Source organism: Astatotilapia calliptera, chromosome 17, assembly GCF_964374335.1.
Source record: "Astatotilapia calliptera chromosome 17, fAstCal68.1, whole genome shotgun sequence".
Classification (NCBI taxonomy): Eukaryota; Metazoa; Chordata; class Actinopteri; order Cichliformes; family Cichlidae; genus Astatotilapia; species Astatotilapia calliptera.
The window spans coordinates 14,610,572-14,631,429 of record NC_137438.1 but is presented as its reverse complement, the minus strand read 5'-3'; the positions used below and the strand labels follow the sequence as shown (position 1 = coordinate 14,631,429).

General features: G+C 39.4%; 1 protein-coding gene across 1 annotated transcript in view; it reads left to right on the top strand.

Annotated features, from left to right (window-relative positions):
• The window catches only part of LOC113009003 (1-phosphatidylinositol 4,5-bisphosphate phosphodiesterase gamma-1-like), a 43,939-nt gene that overhangs the window by 2,740 nt on the left and 20,341 nt on the right, over positions 1-20,858 (top strand). The window contains exons 2-11 of the mRNA XM_026147019.2: positions 10,811-10,960; positions 11,737-11,830; positions 16,077-16,124; positions 16,707-16,791; positions 16,940-17,020; positions 19,127-19,161; positions 19,508-19,580; positions 19,670-19,765; positions 20,048-20,166; positions 20,755-20,840. Of these exons, the coding sequence (XP_026002804.2) occupies positions 10,811-10,960; positions 11,737-11,830; positions 16,077-16,124; positions 16,707-16,791; positions 16,940-17,020; positions 19,127-19,161; positions 19,508-19,580; positions 19,670-19,765; positions 20,048-20,166; positions 20,755-20,840 (867 nt within the window). The remainder of the gene's footprint in view (positions 1-10,810; positions 10,961-11,736; positions 11,831-16,076; positions 16,125-16,706; positions 16,792-16,939; positions 17,021-19,126; positions 19,162-19,507; positions 19,581-19,669; positions 19,766-20,047; positions 20,167-20,754; positions 20,841-20,858) is intronic.

Genomic DNA, 20,858 nt, shown 5'->3' with positions numbered 1-20,858 from the left:
AGATTCAGACAGCAGCGCTCCATATAAAACAACCTGAAGAACCAATCCCATAAACGTATAGGTTTGCTCTACATCACAGGTGTCGAACTCCAGTCCTCGAAGGCCGCAGTCCTGAAACGTTTCCATGTGTCTGTGCTGCAACACATGGAGAAAATTAGTAGGTCATTATCAGAACTCTATGGAACTTGACTGCATGCTGAGGTGGCAATTCAGCCATTTGATTCATGGTACAGCAGCTCATGAATATGGTGCAATAAAAGTACTTTTAGAAGTTAAAACTTAAATTTATTTAAACTTACTTGCACAAGGGTTAGGGGTTGCCACCTCGGCATGCAGTCAAGTCTTTCCAATGACCTAATTTTATTCAGGTTTGTGCAGCAGGGACACATTTCAAAGTTTCGAGGACTGGAGTTTGACACATGGTCAGAGCTGCTGACCATGCATGTAACGCATTATTAGAAATCTGAGTATGATGTTATTTATGTGGACTCTTTCAGCTCATTGTGAAAGTCTCTACTGCTGTTTTGGTACCATTGTGCTTGATTCTCTCCTCTGCTCGCTGTTTTCTGTCTGGTTTAGGTTGATACCTGGCTTTTTTTTAAGGCAGTAAATGAGAATTTTTAGGAAAAAAAACCCCACCATCACTTCATCAAGACAAGGTTATTAAAGAAAATCCAATATTCTGATGTTCCAGTTCAGTCTTTATTTGAAAAATCTTCAAAATAGATATTATGCGTCATATAAAAGTGGTTAGAAACAGTCTCACATAGATGCAGTGCCAACACTAGACAGCAGATTTTCCCACGTCAGTTACATTAAAAGCTGAAATGAAAGGCAGTGATCAATACAGTTTTCTCCAGGCGTTAATCTGCTTAACATGGCTAACTAGCATAGGCAACATGAGCACTTGGCTAATTAGCCATCAATATATAATTCACATAATCAGAATTATGTCCTGACCCCTGTTTCCTTTCTTTATTTACAATCATCCCATTACAAACTGTAGTCTGTATAAAAATGTTAAAGAGTTATTATGTGTATTTATGTGTATGCTCATATGCTCCCTAACTTGCTGCACTTATGCAAGATTTCTGTATCGTGCTATTAAATAATGAGAGCTCAACAGCAGGGGCAGTGGATCATGTGTTTGATGACCTGAAGTTGAGGCAGCAGCACAGAAAGGCCTTCTGTCTTGAACCATCACACCCATGTTCACAGACTCATCAAGCCTCAAAGATAAATCTGCGGATGTGACAAAGTTTTGTATTCACACAAATGAATGTGAATGGCTGTGTTTACGCTATATTTATGAGTTAAATGAAGGAGAACAATAGATCCCATAGAACTTCTTAACATTTTTTACACACCTCACACAGTACAGCCTCTGTCTGAGTGCTCACTGCTGATCCGTACAAAGAGAATACCTTGTTCTGAAAGCAAGGCATAATTGCGTGATGTGGTACTGTGTATTTTTTTTTCTTTTTTGGGAGGTGGGGCTGCTGTAGGGCTATAAAAAGTGGGTAAATCTAGAGAAAATAGTTGATATAGAGATATATAGTTGGCAACACTGCTGTAAATAAGGGTTGCAGGCATACAGAGAATTCTCTTTATTGAAAAAAAGAGAATCTATGTCTATTATTAAAAAAGAATATATACAACAAACAAATATCCAGATACATACAGTGATTACATAGTTATGAAGAAGCTTTATAAAAATGCAAAATAACAATAATTGGGTGTATTTCTCTATAGCAGAGGTTTGATTGATTTTAAATATTTGTGCTCAGAAATCTTTTAACTATTGAGAATAACACATTCATACAGGATATGATGGCGCTGTTTTCCACAAATCACATGCACAGATTGTGTATCAGAAGATGTTGAAGTATCAGCCAACGATTAGGTGTCAGTGAAATATGCTGACAAGCAAAGAAACAGGACACCACAGTCTGCTTCCTCAGCTCTGTGTTCACGCTTTTAAGAGGTGATTACCAACTATAGACTGTATGTAAAAGATGGATATGGACACCTTGATGTTGGTCACTGGGCTGCAAAGCTTTTTAAAGCCTCAAGCTGAGGATTTTTGCAGGTGCCATTGTCAATAGAGACCTGTCCTAAACCACACTCTGCTTTAATGTCCTAAACAGTGTGAAATCCACTTCTTGAAAACACCACCTTCAAGCGGTTACATCTTTTAAATCCATCCATCCATTTTTTTAAATACAGCATACCAGCTGTGACCCATTAAGATGCAGTTTAATGTTAATTTTTATCTGTTATGGCAGCAGGATAAAGGATAAAAGTACAGTCAAGTGCCCAGTGAGGCCTTATACTGAGACAGTGCAAATGTACAAAAATTACACATTTTGTTGCTTTTCTGTCTCAGTTTCTTTGTCCATAAGTGCACTATGGATAAAGAAAGTGAGGTTTTACAAACCAAATGACACAAATATTTATGCACACCGTGTGTGTTTGTGTGTACAGCACTTTCTTTCTCCACAGTGCGCTTGTGGGCAAAGAAACTTTGACAGCCTAAAATAAAACCAACTTCAAAGTAAATGTAGGAAAAGCTGACTTTGAAGGCTTAGCCAACTGTTTAATCAAGTTTCTTCTGATTTAAAACTAAATTTGTCCAGTTTTACGCTCTAATTCAGATTCCTTATAAAGGTTTTGTATTTAACAATTTTAAGAGTGTTTTAGAGCTTTAAAGTTTGATTTCTCATGGAACTCATGGCTCAGTAGCTTTCCTTTTTCGGGGGTTTTGAGCTATGAGATTCCCTCTGTAGTCACTGGATGAAAACCAGACCTGATGTGGTTGAAAGCTCAGGAAAAAGGCATTGTTTTGCTGGTGATGCAAAAAGCTCTGAGATCTGGATGCTGCTTAAGCTTGAAGCAAAATCAATATATAGTTAACTGATCCTTTGAAAAAACAGGTTTCTGGGGTTTTCGTTCTAAGCGTTGCTGTAAAATGACATTTTGCTGTGGCAGGCTGTTCCCCACAGTGTCGGAGTGTCTCCCGTCCCGACACTGTGACAGGGCCCTCAGACGACAGACAGATCATGACCCTGTGACCTCTGTTTCCTCCAAGTCAGCCTGCCTGTCACTCTCAGCACACATGCTGCTGCGGCGTGGATCTTTGGCCAGCTTTAGCTTTTCTGCCGGCTGCCCAACATCCTGACTGACTGACTGGCAGGTTGTGGGCTTAGACGACTGAGACAGCCTATTGGAGTGGAGTCAAGTGGCAGTGGTAAACTTAAAGCAGGCGGCTGTTGTTGGGCTGTTGATTCGTCCTGTCTGGGGTGTGGACGCTATTGTCTGCGTCCTGGATTTTGTTGCCCGGGAGTGGATTTGTTACAGATTCTGTTAGTACTGAGAAAACTTATGGTATTCACAGCTGGCATGCTAGAGTTTCCTTCTGTCTGCCATGTGTTATTTTAACTCCAGCAACTCTTCAGAGGCGACGCATCACCCTGACAACCAAGAAAACTGAGGTTTAAATAGGTGTCAGGTGTTGTATTTTGATCCAAGCCATGATTTTTTAAAAACCAAACCAAGTAGGTCATATATACAAATATATATATATACAGTATTCTGTAAGTCTTGAGACAACTGAATTTCTGTGAAAAATTGGAAATTGGTGCAGCGATTTATTGAAAGCTATCCAAACATAAATGGATATATAATCTATAAGGCAACAAGAGAGTGGTTCAGAACAGCCTCCTTGTAATTTCGATAAGTATTCTTCATGAGTAGCACTCCAAGCTTCTTAAGCTCTTCTTTGGATGGTGGCTGCCCTTTGTGCTGTTATTTGTCAAGATGATCCCACACCACTTCAATAAAGTTCAGGTCTGGATTCTGGGGAGGCCAGTCCACGACCGATAATATTTCATTGTGTTTTTGTATCTAAGTATGCTTTTACTGGATGTGTTTGGGGTCATTGTCATGCTGAAAAATGAGGCTGCTGCCAATCAGACATTTTCCTTGAAAAGCAGCCCTAAACCAGGACATACATTTGAAATTAGGATTCACTACAGGATCTGTTGCCACTGATTTTTATTAAAGTCATTGTGTAATTTGGCTTAATAATAAGATATTTTGTGTTATTTGCTTTGTGAGGGTTTCGATCATTGTCTGTTGTGTGAGCAGCAGAATGAAATTTTTATTTTATGAACACATTCACAATGAAAAGCTAAAACATACAGCACAGAAGCTGGGAGAACACAGAAAAGCTAGCCTATAGTTTTTAGATGACCTTCCTTTTTTTTAAAATTGTTGAGCTGTGATATTCAAACTGTAGCAAAGTTCATGTGTGCCATCTCGGCCCTCTGTTTCAACAACAAACAGTTCAGTATCAGTAAGCATTTCTTAAGCTAGCAGTCATTTAAGGGGTTGGGCAAGTCAGCAGTTGTTAGAACCACAGACTGTAAGTAAAAGATGGTTTCTGGACTTCTCTGCATCTCATTTTTCACAATCACATGTTGTTACTTGCTCTGCAGATGATGTCCAGTAGGTGAATAATGAAGAATTTATTAATACTGTTTAGTTATCTGTAGTTGCCCCTCCTCTCTTCTGAACTCTCCTCTGCCAATCTTTCTCTGAACGCTCAGAGGCTGATTTAACCTTAATTGTAAACCTAGCAAAAAACAGCACCTTGGCTAATGAAGGGAAAAACATTCAAGTGTGAGCATGTACAAAATCACAGAGAACACCTACTCTGTCCAAGTCTACACATTCCCACAATGGTAAAAACAAAAACACCCCGTTTACACAAAAACACAAAAATCCTCCCACTGGAAAAACTCATCAGTAGATTCTAGGAATTCAGCAGGTCTCTCTTTGACTTTAGCTCCCACAGCTCTTACTCTCAGCCACCCATGTTTATCCCTCCTCTTCTCGCCTCTCCATTTTCTTCCCCCAGCTGTCCTTTCTCATTTTCCTGCCCCCACGCATTCACCTAAACACCCTTCTCATTTCCAGATTTTCTCTGACCTCCCACATTATTTTCTCACTCTGCTTTCTTTCACTTTCTTTTTGTAGTTACAAGCTCATTTATCTCACGCTTAGACCATCATGACCTTCCCCTTCTCTCCTGCTTTTCTTTCCTTTGTTTTTGTTGTTTTTTTCCCCTACTGTTTGCTCAGCTATGTACACACCTGCATGCTTGGATTCAGTGTTTTTTGTCTGAGATGAGCACTTTGGCAAACAGTGGAGGTATTAAGTCTTGAGGCAAAGGAAGTATGGGGTTATCAAGGAGTGTCTCACTTCCTGCCTCAGATTGAAGGGCCGAAAACAAAAGGCCCAGCGTCATCTACAGGAAGCAGAGACATGGTCCACAAATGAGGAGTTGGATGTTTGAGATACTCAGAGTGTTTTGAATCAACAAAGAACAATTTTGTTCTTGATTAGGGTTAGCCAGAGTCAGTTTATCTGAAATGTGCATATGTAAGATCACTATGCTGAAAAATATGAGATTGCTCTCAGCGGTGTCGATTGTCCTCCCATCTTTAAATTTTTTCTTTAGCTCCATTAAGCTGGGACCATACAGAGTATAGAAAAGTAGCTTCAGAATCTGAAAAATGAAGTCTGCATCCTTTATAATGGCCAGCAGGGGGCAACTCCTGTGGTCACTAAAAGAAGGTTGTAAGTATGTGGAAAAACTTCTCCTTTGTTATTTGATCTGTGACCTCAGTAAATGGTTTCCTTCTAATTTATTGTCTCCATTAGAGTGAAAAACAAGGATAGAGCCAGGCATTATTCAGTGCTTAACAGTTAATCGAATATAAATTTTAGGTATGATTTTGTCTTTTAGTATTTATGAAAAAAAAAGTAGTGCTATCAGCGTTAATCTTCATGGGGCTGTACGGCGCTAACGCGGTAACAAGCTAACCGCTCTAATGTGTTGACGCCGTGCAGTCCCACGCACGGGACGACCCATGCTAACTCGCTAACGGAGATTTGCCGTGTTAATGTGGTTATGGCGTTAACGTCATTTTAACGAGATTAATGCTGACAGCACAAAAAATTGGATAAATTGCATTTTTGTATTCATTTTTACTATCATTTTCTCTTGTCTAGCATGAACATTTTCCTTTACAGCAATGCACTTTCTCCCCTCCTTCAGAGCCAACTCAAAATTTAGTTCAACTACATTATTTGGTTGACAAGATTGTCTAAAAGAAGTAAAAGGTTTTTGACAAGTGAACCTGCCTATTAGCAGCGGTAGGTGCCTTTGTGTACAGATCACCAGAGGTGTTTCACCTCACCAGTCCTGGAGCACAGTGTTGGTTGGCTTCAGGCTCTCCATCGCTCCCTGCATGGCTACCACGCATGTCTCTTCCTGAAGATGCAACATAATTACCAGTAGAGCCCTATGTCTGTGAAGGTTCTCAGTCATCCAGGTCTAAGGGCTTGGAAAGAAAAGCGTCTGAAGAGCCCTACCTATTTATACATGGGCCTAAATTATTGTCTGTTATAAGCTGTTTGGCAGTCTTTCAGTATCTACATTTATAACTAAATGAAAACTAAAAAGTAAAGAGAGAAGAGAAATATCCTTTAGTCGTGTTGCATAGTTTGTCCATTAGAGGCCACAGTATCAGTCCACCTCTGATGACCAGTTTACATGTATTTGAAGTGCCTGAAGAAAGCTGCTGTTACTTTTAGAAGCTGTCTTCATCCACAGCCTTTCCCACTCCTTTCTACTCTTCTTATTAACAGTAAACATCTGTGAATTACAGTAGAAAATGGAAATCAGAGCCAGAAGTGGGGCAACGTGGCATTTTTGATGCTTTTTATATAACTACAGCAAGTGCAAGAGGTTCACATCGTCGACCCAGAGTGCATTGCTCATGCACGGTAATGACAGCTTCCATAAGTCATAATATGTATTAAAGTGGGATTTTTTGATTATTTTTTAAATATTTAAATTCCAAATTTGTAATCTCCATTAAATTTAACTTCATTTTGCCTTGTCTAGCTGGGCTATACATCTGTGTTTGGATGTCAGCTGAGTTCTTCGATAATGAAAGCTTAGAAGTTTTGCGCAGCAATAATACTATTAAACCATGTTACAGTTATGTCATATCAAGCTTTTCAATGACGAGTCCTTCTAACTGTTCATTATTTAGTCCTTGTCTAACCTGAACACCTCCCTCCCTTCAATTCAAATTCTTTGAGCTGCCATAAACTATTTGTTCCAACGGGCAGGAAATTCTGTTACTAGCTGTACCAGAAGAAATTTGTTTCACTGGAAGTCCACTGCAGCTATCAGTGGTGTGTGGTTTTAGGTCAGCTATGCACAAAATGGCTTTTAGGAGAGTTTCTACAGCCAGTGTCCGTCTAGCACTGAGTATTGACAGCAAACCAGAGAAGTTCATAAGCTGCTCTCATGATAAAACAACTGATTATATCTCTTTTTGTGATGGAGGTTTACCTTGTATTTTCTTTCTGTGAGGCTTCTGACATTACCTCACACTCTTACATGCTAAATGTGCAATTGGCCCTTTGGATACGTCTCCCTACTTATTCTTTAAACTTTACTTTAGATTGCAGAGTCTGTGTGTCTTTATCACAGCTATGTTTACAGCTTAGACCCGGATTAAAGACCGTAATATGTGTGGTATTTATCAGTCTCTGCATACTGCGGAGTGGGAAAGGCTGGGTGTGTGCTGCCATAGTTATGGTGAGCGAAGTGTGACGTTTGGTGAGCCGAGCGCCTGTTTGCCTTATTGTCCGGAGTCCAAACGAAATGGCAGGAAATAATAACGAGAGCGAGCAGAGGAAAACAAATAGGAGGTTTTTGAGGTATTTCTAAAATTAGTTTGGGAAGAAAGTGACTCAGCTTAGACTGTGAAGCACTTTGTATAGCTTCATGACTGATGCATATAGTGAGGCATTTTTGTTTTTTACATGTCTAGCTTGAGGGATATAAAAAAGGCCATGGCCTAAAAAGGAGTTTTATGATGCATCAGACAAACAAAAATAAAATTAGACTTAAAAAAGTGAAAGTTTTTGGTGTTGGGCTCTGACTAGGTCTTTTCTTTTTCAGCCAGTCTGTTGCAGGCTTGCTGCTGTGTTTGGGATCACTGTCCTGTTGCATGACATCTATCTGTCTTCTCTCTCCCCAGCAGATGGCCGCCCCTCCCTGAGCTTAGTTCTGCTGGAGGTTTCTTCCTGTTAAAAGGGAGTTTTTCCTTCCCACTGTCGCCAAAGTGCTTGCTCATAGGGGGTCATATGATTGTTGGGGTTCTCTCTGTATGTATTATTTTAGGGTCTACCTTACGATATAAAGTACCTCTAGGTGGCTGTTGTTTTGATTTGGCGCTATATAAATAAGATTGTATTGAATTGAACCCAGTTTCAGACAACTTTCAGCTGTCAGACATTTGACTCTTTGGTATACAAAGGGGTTTATAGTTGATTCAAGGTGTCAAGGTAAGGTGTCCAGGTCCTGTGGCTGCAAAACAAGTCCACTCCCCCCAACCCCCCACTGTGCTTGATAGTTGGTATGAGGTGTTTGCGCTGGTATGCTTTGTGCATTATGTGCATTATGGCCAAACATTTCCACTTTTGTCTCTTTTCTTGTAGGAAGTCTTGTTGTTTGTTCAGATGTACCTTTGAAACCTTAAGCTCTGCTCTATGTGCTTTTAGAGGTTTTTCTTGGTCCTCATTCGTGTGAAGACTTTCTTTTACACATGACTGTATATGATCATGAAGACCGCTATTAAGAGTTACCAAGCAAACATTAGCTGTGTTTCCTCTTGGTTTAGTTTGAGTGCAACACCAGGTTAGTATTTCCAAGTACGAATAACCTGGATCTTGTTTTAAATTTCACCATGATTTTTACTTTGAGACAATCAAAGGGATATTTTTTAAGCTAATGTATGTGTGAATCATTTATGTTTATAATGGTGTTTTTTTTTACATCTTATAAAGTTATTATTTCCATGTACTGAAACCAAACAGATCTCTGGTTAAGAAATTGCTGCTTCCAGTGCTGGACCCCATCTCAATGAAGTACGGCCACATTTCCATCTGAGGAAAATGGCTTTCTCTTAATCTCATGCCAAACGTGCTCCATGTCATCTCCACATGCAGGAGGCTCAGATAGGAACCAGATTTCTGTTTGATTCCAGATTATTTACAACCTGCTGAGGATGGCCTTGGCTTGATAAAGACCCGGAACACTGTTCTTTCCCCTGCTGTGTGTTCTCTGTTGTGTATGCCCTGCAGTGTACATTTTGGAAAGATAGCTTTTTCCTGGTGGGATTTTTTTATGCCAATGGGAAAAAAGCTGTTGGGCTTCTGCTTGATTCCTGTTTTTATTCGGAAGAAGCTTCTCTGTGGTGGAAAAATCACATCCAGGCTTATAAAAGTCACATTCAGTTCAAGTGTGTGTGTGCTACAGTGGGTCTTTCTGTGGTCTGTGAATGGCAGAGCATTTTTGAGCCTATGTTTATGTGTGTTTGCACAAGACATCTGCTATGTCAGTAAGCTGGGGTTTTCTTTGTGGGTGTGTCGACTGCTGCCAGTGTCAAAGCAGAGGCCGGAGTTTACATCATATTCGGCGGTCTGTCACCCGACTCCATAAGCCTGCCAGTGGAGCTTTCACTGACTGAGCCACAAGTGTGCATTACATCTATGAAAGCCTTTATATGACACAGGAAATAAGCCAACGGTTAGATTGCATGTAAATCTTCATCAAATAAACAAAACTGCTTGACGTGCTATATTTTGAGAAATAAAAATGACTTATTTATAATAACTTTATGTTATGACTAAGACTGCAGTGCATATTGTAGGCACTACAGTGCAGTGCCTACAATGTGCACTGCAGTCTTAGTCATAGAATAGTTTCGGACTGTGTGCTTACCCTGACATTGAACAGGCATGTTCACAATTTGCTTCAGAATTCCAGAAGAAGTTCCAACCATCAGAACCAAAGTAAAGTTTTCTCATGTTTCGTTTTGTAATTCTAACCAAAGTTTATCTCTATTTATGTTGTTTTCATGGTCACCGCCTGGCTGCTTGCACAGAGACTAAAGGTACAAATTGGTTTTATAGCAGGCCGAATATTTTTTTGTCCAGATGCTTAAGACTGAGACCTATCCCAGCTGTCATAAGGGGAGAAACAGAGTACACCCTGGACTCTTGAAATGTCGTTGAGCATCCTCAGTACATTTTAATTAAGTTAATAAACGAAATTAAGTAAATTTAGTGGCTTAAAGCCATGATTATAAAAAGGGGCCTAATCTATTTTTCTGTTTCAGTGAGTTCAGAATATTTCTAAGTAATTCCCATGACCCAAAAGTTTAGCTCTAAACTCGCAATTTGAGACATTTTTCTTTCTTTTCTTTGCTCTGTGATGTCATTGAGAGCAGATAGACCTAATATGGTCATCTCAGGCACACAGCTCTGGCTGTGAGTACAGAAGCCCCACCCACCTGTTATTCAAAACTTCTTTTTCCAAGGAGAAGCCAATCAGAAGGGAGACTGAAAGTATAATCTCGCACTGTTAATAATGCAAAACTACTAGAGTCTCAAATTAAAAATACATTAGAGAATCTTTTCCTTTAATAATGTGGAAGGAAAGCGTAAACATCGGTGTGTTGCAGACATTCTGCAGTCAGCAGAAATGTTAGTGTGTGTTTTTGGGCTCTCACACACAAACACTGAGTATTTGTTCAGCTCTTCAGCAGCAGATTTCTGTGTGTTTGGCACTGAAATGAACAACGTGCCAAAGTGTGATTTATGGTTGTGCATATTTGCATTCATGCAACACAATCTTTCCTTCCTCTCTCTCTCCCTCCTACAGTCGACATACGGGAGATCCGGGAGCTGCGGTTGGGGAAGGGCTCCCGTGATTTTGAGCGCTACCCTGAGGAGGCTCGTAAGCTGGACTCCACCCACTGCTTTATAGTGCTGTACGGCCTGGAGTTTCGCCTCCGGAGCCTCAGTGTAGCTGGTCAGTGTGTGTGTGTATATAAGCTACTGTCTGTGTATGTGTACTGATGATTCCCAAAGTGTTTTCACAGCTACTGTTTGGTTTTTCTCACAGTCATGTCTGCTGCTCAACTAGAACTCGCATCACATCACATAACATATTTTCTGTTACTCATTTTCACAACTTTGTTCATCTTAAACAATCAGTTTAGCACTGCTGTTTATTTAATTACTGTCAAAATGCCACATTTTGACACAATCTAACAATGTGCTTGGTTTCTCTATCATGATGTTAAGGCTCTACTGCAAACATATGTTGGTGGGCCCCTGGTGTTCAGTGTACAGTATCATAATTTGCCAAGTAACCATAATAAGCAAAGCTTAGTTATGTAATCAACTTAAAATCACATCTTAAAATTTGATTTTCAACAACAAATAAAACAACCGTGTTTTATATTGTACTGTTACTTTACAATGAATCGTACAGACCTCAGTTATAATGAGTAAACCTGGAACCTACGTGGGTTTAAAACTACTGGTTTCCAAGTGAAGGTGTAAATCTTCAAAATAACAACTATGGGGAAAATGAACTCTTATTTGTTAGTGTGTGTTTTTAATAGTTTTTGATACAGAGTTATATTTGTTATGAGAATCATTTTACTGTTGGGTATGGTCTTTTATTTCTGGAGGAATTCAAGACAACAATAAAACTACAAAATTTAAAATACCTACAATTCAGTTTTAGCAGGACAATTGTTGCCCTAAAAACATTCTTGCTCTGTGAATTTGTGTTTGTAGCCTTCAGTGAAGAGGAAGTCAACATGTGGATCACTGGACTCAACTGGCTAATGATGGACACGCAGAGGGCACCGGCACCACAACAGATTGACAGGTTTGTGTGTTTGTGTTTGAGAGAGCTGTAAACCTGAGGCTTCATATACACAAATGGATATGCTCCTATATCAACACACAAATCATTCCTGTCCATCATCTTAAAGGGCAGTTTGTGCTGGGAAGGTAGAGGAACGACAAAGAGACTCTCAGATTTATTACAGTTGGTCTTCTGATCACATCAGTGTAGCTTTGTACCAGAATGACAAGTATCACAAGAAACCTGTGGCAAACATCAGAAGAAACTCTGGATGAAAATCTGTATTATGAGTAATAATAAGAGTAGAAAACAATAATCATATACTTACACATATATAGACCACCGGAAGGGACCGGTCCGGTCTGGGGGATCTTGAGGATCAGGACTGTCCAGCCTTCGGTTAGCCATTCCGGGTGTCTAGCAGCTGGTTCATTAGTACTGGGTGTCTCTCGTTAACTAGCAGCTGGTTCATTTGTGCTACCAGACGCTCGTGGAGTGCAGTCAGCTTCTTCAGCCAGTAGGCGTGAACCATGTCGGGCCCTGGTGCTGTCCAACTCTTCATACTGGAGACCCTTTCTTGGATATCTGCCACTGTGATGGTTACTGGACCCTGTTAAGGGAGGTTGCTGTGGTCTGCTCTTAGATCCACTAGCCCCTGAGCATTGCCGTTAAGGGTTGCGTCCTTCTCCCATAAGCTCTTCCAGTATTGCTCCGTCTCCAGCCTTGGGGGTGCTGTTCTCACAAATTCACATTAACTACTTACATCCAGGGTCTAGCTAGAACCTCATAGATTTGAAACTGAAAGTTAGAAATTCCTCCACAAATAGTGATCCAATTGCTGCAGTATGGTGATATAGGCACTCTGCAGCTTTGCTTTACATAGAAATATGTCAAGTGTCCTGATTTTATTCGGTGTGTTAAAGAGACAGTAAGTAAGTAACAACTAAAAACACATCTTTTTATAATTGCATTTTGTTAACTTTTGTCTGTTTTTGTTTTATACCTTGTGAAGCACTTTGTGATCTTTTATCTAGAAATGTGCTATATAAATAAAATTTTACTTACTTACTTATTAAGTATTAATGTACAGGATGTTTTATTAAATGTCAGAAGTTTGTGAAGCTTTTATTTTGACATTTAAATAAACAGGAAGCTGGAGGTTCAGAGAATAGTGGGGAAAGCATGGCTGCACCTTTGAGACCATTCATCAAAACAATCCTTTGGAAAGCAAAGGATGTGAGTTCCATCAGTTCTTTGGGAACTGATTATAGTGTGTTTTGTGACAAACCAGTAATAGAAGTTCTAACCTGCTTATTGTGTTAATATAAGATTATATGTGTAGGAAACTTAACTTGTAGTCTCTTGTGTTAGTACTATTTACATGACAACCTATTAAGAGTTTTTTTTCTGGCTTTCTGATTTCACTCCAGTTGATGTCAATGATGTCAGTTCGATGTGATGGATGTGTACGAAGTCAATAAAGGAGCAAGTATGCTCTCTTTCCTTTCCCTGAAAAGGAGTTTGGCTGGTTGATTATCTATAACTCATTTATTCAGATTGATTAGTTAAAAAGAAGTTAGCCCCACTCAGAGTTATTATGAAGAGGGAAGCTTTCTAAAGAAGGCTATAAACATGCTTTTAAATGCTGTAAAGTTGCCCACAGGAACCTATATAGACTGGCCAGCTGGGTTCAGCAGAAGCTATAGGTTAACAAGTAGCTTTTCTTTAGTCAAAATCTAAACATGAACTCTTAAACTTTTTCTGGCATGCCCCACTTCAACAGCCCAACGGGTCAAGCCCCATAGCCCACATTTTTTATCGATTATTAACAATGAAAAAAATATCTACGTTGAATTTGACTTAAATAGGGGTGAAGATAATCAGTGCAGTAACAACAGGAAATTCTCCTTTTCTCTGGGAAAAAACAGGAAACTGTTGAACAAAAACTAAACAAAATGAGCAGGAAAATTATACACCCCCTCCCACTCTCTTCCCCAAAACTAAAAAAAAGGCTTTTCAGTGCCTCACCTGCAATGTCTCTGCATCTCACGTTACCTATACATTCACATCATCTGGCAATCATTTTCAATTCAATTTCAATTCTTGTTGTAGTGGACAGCAAGAGAGAGGGGCAAATGCACAGCAGCCACTATCCATTATTAATGAGTAGCAATGTATAACTTAGGGCTTTTTAGAAATACAATGTGTGGAAGGCAAAATAAAACACACATATGTGTGTATGTGATTTTGGTCTACACAAAGAGTCTTCAAATCCTGAGGCTTCTGTTTTTCTATGAGGTTGCAATTGGATTCAGGTCAGGTGATTGGCTGGGTCATTCTAGCTGCTTTATTTTCTTTGTCTGAAATAAATTGAGAGTTTTCTTGGCTGTGTGTTTGGGATCATTGTCCTGCTGAAACTTCCATCCCTGTTTTATCTTCATCATCCTGATAGATGGAAGCTGGTTTCTCACAAGAATGTCTCAGTAAATTTTCCATTTGTTCTTCTAGCTCTGCACAAGTGGTCCTTGGCTCTGGGGAAACTCTTGTGATAATTCTTTTCAGTTCTCTGTCTGAAATCTTGTGGGGAGCATCTGGTCGTGACCAGTTTACGGTGAAATTATGTTCTTTCCACTTCCAGATTATGGATCCAACAGCGCTCACTGGAACCTTGAGTAGTTCCGAAGATTTTCTGTGACTAATACTAACAGTATATTTTGCAACAATAACTTTGCAAAGGTCTTGAGAGAGCTCATTGGTTTTACCCATCATGAGATGTTTCTTCTGTGACAACTTGGTAATGAGACACCATTTTATAAGCCATCAGTTGGGACTGAAAAAGCTGATTTTAATTTGCACTAAGTGGCAGATGCTAGATATCAGCTGGTGTCCCATGCCTTTTTGCACCTCCCTTTCTTCAATACTTATTGTCCTCGCTGTATATACGTGCGGAAATTGGGTTGTTTTTAATATGAAACATTAAACTGGACAATGCTCCCCACAACCACCAAAACGGGAGGTCAATTGGTGCCAATTAAAAGTACAAAACTGAAGTAATGGAAACAATTAAAAAAAACCTGTCTATATTTGTGATCTGGGTATATCAAAGGAGTGGTGACCTGGACAGAAACGGAATTGTGAGTCAGCAGTGAGGACAAATATTTATTTTGGGATGAAAATATTTGTTCCGGACAAATGTGCGGAGGCAGTTTTTTGGCTTATGTGGTGAAAGCAGAGGAACAGAGAGGTGTTGTATGGCAGAAAGACAGTTTTGTTGTCTACATAGTGAGCACAGTTTATGTTTGGAAGTGGTCGAAGGGAATGAAATGGATAATTTTATCTATTTATGAAGTTAAGGAGAAGAACCATTGGCTGAATACTTAAAATAGACGCAGGCATTATGACAAAAGTCAACTTCAATGTCTTTGAAAGTTTAATAGTTAAACAAAAAGGGAAACTCTGTATAACATTGGTAATGTGTGTCTTTGTGTGTTTTAACACTGGAACACTAATTAGATTAGCTTTGTAATGTTACAGTATGTTGTAAGTAGCACTAATATTGAAGACATTAAAAGTGAAACTTTTTCATCCCAAATATAAATGATGATCTTTTTAAAAGAAAGAAAAAGAAGGGTACTCTTAATGAAAGACAATAAAAATATCCTACTTGAATGACTTGGCACTATGACCGGCAATTTCAATTCCATTTTATTTATATAGCACCAAATCACAACAGCAGTTGCCTCAAGGCAATTTAGAATGTAAGGGAAAGACCCTATAATAATATAGAGAAAACATCAACAATCAGGTGCAAGCACTTGGCAATTGTGGGAAGGAAAAACTCCCTTTTAACAGGAAGAAAACTCCACCAGAACCAGGCTCAGGGAGAGTCAGCCATCTGCAGCAATCCCAAGTTGTTAGGAAATGAGCACACCATGGATAATGTTCCTTCCTCACACTAAGAATAACCAAAATCGATAACATCGACTTAATGTTTTAGTTAGTATGACCAAAAATGATGCACTGGGCACATTATCATCAGGAAATTATTTATTAGTTTTACCTAAAATAGAATGACTTCTTTTCAGAGCACAGTCTGTCAGAATACATGTTCTGCTTCTATGTTAACAGTTAAAACAAAGTCTAAAAATATTCAGTGCTTTCCTTTAACTTCAGTGTTTTAGCACAGTACCCAGAAGTGTGTATGTTAGAGTTTAATGCTTTTAAATGCTTTCTCTCTCCTATTACTTTACCCTCTCTCCCTCTGTAGGTGGCTGAGGAAACAGTTTGAAGTCATGGACAGGAGCCACGAGGGCAGGTGAGTGACATGCAGGCCTTCAGCACCCAGTTGTAAAGCCTATGACGGCTGCTCATTAGTGGGTGCCACAGCAGGTGGAATTACGGTGAAATCATATCCAGATCTCATCAGAGAGACTCTGCCAGGGACCTGCCCATACACCTCCATGCTCCGAGGCAAATATCACGCAGACTATTTTAAATCCAGGCTTCTGTTTGGGTGGAAGTAGCTCCAGGACAAACAGCCTGCCACCCCCTGATAAGGAGGAGGAAGTGATGTGATGCGATGCCGGGAGAGGGCAACTTCCTGTCTCCTGTGAAAATAGTAACAGTAGCTAGAGAGAAAGAGGAGGGAGGTGGCAGGTCTGAGACCAGTAGTGATAGCGGTCATTGAACCTAAAAGATCCCAAGAGCGCTGACCTAGATTCTTTTCCAGCTTCCTTCTGTAATCTCTTATTGATTTCTGAAGTTGCATATGTAACGGTATGGTATTTGCCACCATGTGACTCACTCTGAACAAACTAGATGATTTTTTCATGTGCTGAGTTTAGATTCACTGCACTTGAATAAGGTTTTTCTTTCTTTTCTTTTGTTCCCATCCCAGCATTACAGTAAAGGATGTGAAAGCTCTGCTGCCTCAGGTCAACTATCGAGTGCCCAACATGCGCTTTCTCAAAGACAAGCTACAGGTTAGAGTGAAACATAAGTCTGAGGATCATTTTAATGTTTTACTGCCTGCAGCTTCTTTGCCTTTTTGAATTTGCTCTCCTGCATGTTCTGACTTGACCACAGCACTGTTTGGTGTCACTGTAACTCACAACAAACCCATTTACATAGGAGGTGGAGGCCAGGAGCGACCTGTCATACCCCAACTTTGCACAGCTCTACAGAACACTGATGTTTGATGCACAGAGGAGTGTGAGTGTCAGATATAAACCTACATACATTTGCAGAGCACTGGAGGAAGTATTAAAATCGTATACTTAATAAGTAGCATCATCAGGATGGAAAAGACAATAAAGAAGGTTTTTCTTAAGTCACTATTATAAACCATATACTAAATGTTATGCAAGGAAAGTTTTACTGTCCAAGTGGTTTCAAGGGTGGGGGGTACACCTTGCCACACCAGAATGTGAAATAAGCCAGCGAGCTTGAGCCTACACTAATGATATGATAAGGAACTCATTATTGGAGTTTGGATTTCATTAAATCTATATGATGAGATATAGTAGGTTGTTCACCAGCTAAATTGTTTCATGTCCTCTGGAGGATTCATTTTGACATTAGGAACTGTAGGAAAAAATCTGGGTTAAGTTCAATATCAGCAACTAGCGCTATAAACTAAGCATGCTACGTCCTGCGACAATTTTCACTTTGATCAGGAATAAGCTTACTGAGGAAACTGAGACTCAGTTGCCTTTTTTAGGATGCCATTACATGTTGTTAGTGCTTCGTAGCTACAGGGTGTTATACAGCATGACCCAAAGTGGCAACTGATGAAAATCTTTCAAGAACCTTTTTTTGTTGTTGACTTAGCAAGCATAGACAGTGAAGGAAATGGAGCTGTCATGATGTCAACCATCAGTTTCTGAAGTAACTTTTGAACCCTCAAGATGAATGTTTTCGCTGTCTTCATCTTGGTTGCAATAAACTTGACATGAAAGGCAGGTCTGGCTGAAAAGCACACTCATTAGCAAATGATGCCACTAACAACTCTTTAGGCAGTTAGCTTGCTGTTTCTCACGGGTCCTCCATTTTGAAACACAGCATGACCAAAATGTACAAAATAGGCTTCATTTTTTTATTTAGTATATCCCAAAATGAGTAACTGAGCTCACAATTTACTATGGTCAACACATGAAGTTGTTTTTTTCCTAGACTTCTATGCTATGTTAAGTAGCTAGCAAAGTGTCTGTGTTAGCATGCTACGAGCACACATTGGTTTTGATACCTAAGACCAAACAGAGAAATCCTGTTCAGGATGTTTTATTCAAGAAATCATGCAGCACGATTTTAGTCGTTTTTATATTCTTCAATTTTCTAAAGCTCTGGCTGCTACAACAGCAATATAACATAATTGTTTTCAAAACATTTGTAGACAAAATTAAAGAGGTAAGGATGAGAGTGTTTGGTAGGGTTGCTGTCCCGTTTTAGCCTAGACATGGCGTATAATGAGGCAAATTAGTTTGTTCCTTATTAATGTCCCTGGATGCTTGTGTCCAGTCACAACCAACACTGATGACCTATCAGGCACACCACATGTGAGGAGTAACACGTGATTCGTAAAAATAACGTTTGGTCTCCGTAGCATAATAAACTGGGTAATTGAAGCCTGTATTTACAGTATTTTTATTTGAATATTTTTTTCTTTTCTGATTATTTTTCAAAAAAATGACCATCATTTACTTTATTTTTCTTTATTGTGTTAGAAAAGGCATTGAAACTGATTACCAACATTTTACTGCATTTTTATTATAAGAATATGGACATAAAGTGCATATTAAACTTTGCCCAGCTGACTGTGCATTGTGCTTCTGGTGCACCAGTGTCCCTATTTGATAGTTAAAAAGTTGGCAACCCTATGATTGGGACATGTGCAGAGAAGCGATGGGGATATATTGGTCAAAGGATGTTAACCATTGAGCTGCCAGCAGGAAGGAAAGAAGGAGATTCCAGAGAAGATTCATGAATGTAGTGAAGGAGGGCATGCAGAGGATTGGTGTGACAGAAGAGTTTGCAAAGTATAGGGTGAGATGATCCACTGTGGCAACCCCTGAGGGGCTAGCTCAAGGAAGAAACAACAGCAATATTTTATATGTTTATACAGTATTATATTTATCTGATCTTGATTGTTGTACTTAAATATCACTTAGCTAAAAGTTTCAGTAGCTCAGAATTCCACTAAGTAAACACACCAGTGCTGTGATACTTCCTCTTCTGCTCTCATGCACGCTTTGCTCACTTTGTCCTTTACTGCTCCCTCCCACCTGTCCATCACCTGGTTCCTTCCCTTTTGTTCTTCAGATTATTGAGCAGCTGGAGCTCTCCTTCCCTCTGCGGTGAGTTCCTCCACCTTTTTGTCCTCAGTGTCTTGTCCTTCATCCTCACATCCCCTGCTATCCCACTACTCCTCCAGTTTTCCCAGTTTATCAGGGAAGTTTTGCATTTCAAATCTTTATATGATTTGTCACATTAATGAAATTTAATAATTGTTTTGGATGTCCAAAAAAGTGAAATGTTTTCTTAAAGTTATGTATGCGATGGGGCGGTGGTAATAAAATAAAGAAAGCTATCACAATGAAATTATCTATCACTAAAATTCTTGATGTTTCATGCCTGCTTTCTCATTCAATAGTACTTTCAGACGTCTGCCAGCTAATATCTTGTAAATCACTGTCTTTTCAGAAATGTTGACAGACCAGAGCTATGTCAAATCTCCCTCTATGACTTTCAAAAGTTTTTACAGATGGACCAGAAGGTACAGAAAAGATTGAGTGCCCATCAGCACACAGAAAAAGCTTCCCAAAACTTCTTTGCGCTTACTTTTCTTTATCCGGCTCGTCTCAGGAGTCCTGGGCGTCAGATCTTGGTCGTGTCAGGGAGTTTCTTATGGGCTACATGAGGGGGGCACCACAGCCTGAGCCGATGCTACAACTGGATGAGGTGACACACTAAATAAGCACAAAAAGTTAACCTCTCAACAATCCACCAGGTCACTGACAACCTCGCTGTACGGCTGCTTTTGTTATAGACACATACGTGGTCAGTGCTGGTGTTCCAAATGACCAAAGGAAAATGGTACATTACTGAAGTGAAACCCTAACCTGAGATGAAATGCCATTGGCCTGATGGATGTTCTCGATAAACTTGAGCATACAGTCAAATCACAGTGTTTTCCTGACAATTAGATCTTTTTGCTGTTTTTTGTTTTTGTTTTTTTTTTAGTTCCTGACCTTCCTGTACTCTAAAGAGAATTCTGTGTGTGACCCTCGTCTTTCACCCGTAGTTCCTGATGACATGAAAAGGCCATTGTCTCAGTACTGGATCTCATCTTCGCACAACACGTAGGTCTCACAGGAAATCTTTCAAGTTCACAAATATTCATAATTCAATAAGAACATCTTTTAAGCTAAACACAGATGACAGTTTAAAAAGTTCAGTGATAAACTACCAACTTTATTATTATAGAGAGCATGTCATTAGAGACTGAGTTTGCAGATAGGAATTTTTATTCTGCTTGCTAATATTTTTAGGATTTTTATACATTTTTTGAATGTTTTTTCCAACGCAGAAGTGAAAGGGATATTGCTGTTCTTTGACATCTAATTATCAAAAATGTTGAGTTAAAAAAATTGGAAATTGAAAAGTCCTTCATGACAGAGATATTTCAAGAGAGATATTCAAAATCCTCGGATTTGCTGGTAACTGCTGAAAACAATACGATTCAATATTTCTGTGGAAATTTAAAGACTGGAGTCTGTTTTGTTTTTGGTTTTTTTTGCTTGCTAGTTGCGTCGAGGGGTAGTGCTGGGGGTTGTTAGTATTTATTTTTTTAAATATCATTACGGTATATTTTTACTTGCTACAGTATTAGTTATTCTATAACCACCGCTGCTATAACCAGGTTGTTTTCTACATTCATGCTTTTTCAGGTACCTGACAGGTGACCAGTTTTCCAGTGAATCATCTCTAGAAGCCTACGCTCGCTGTCTGAGGATGGGCTGCCGCTGCATTGAACGTATGCGAGATGTTTTTT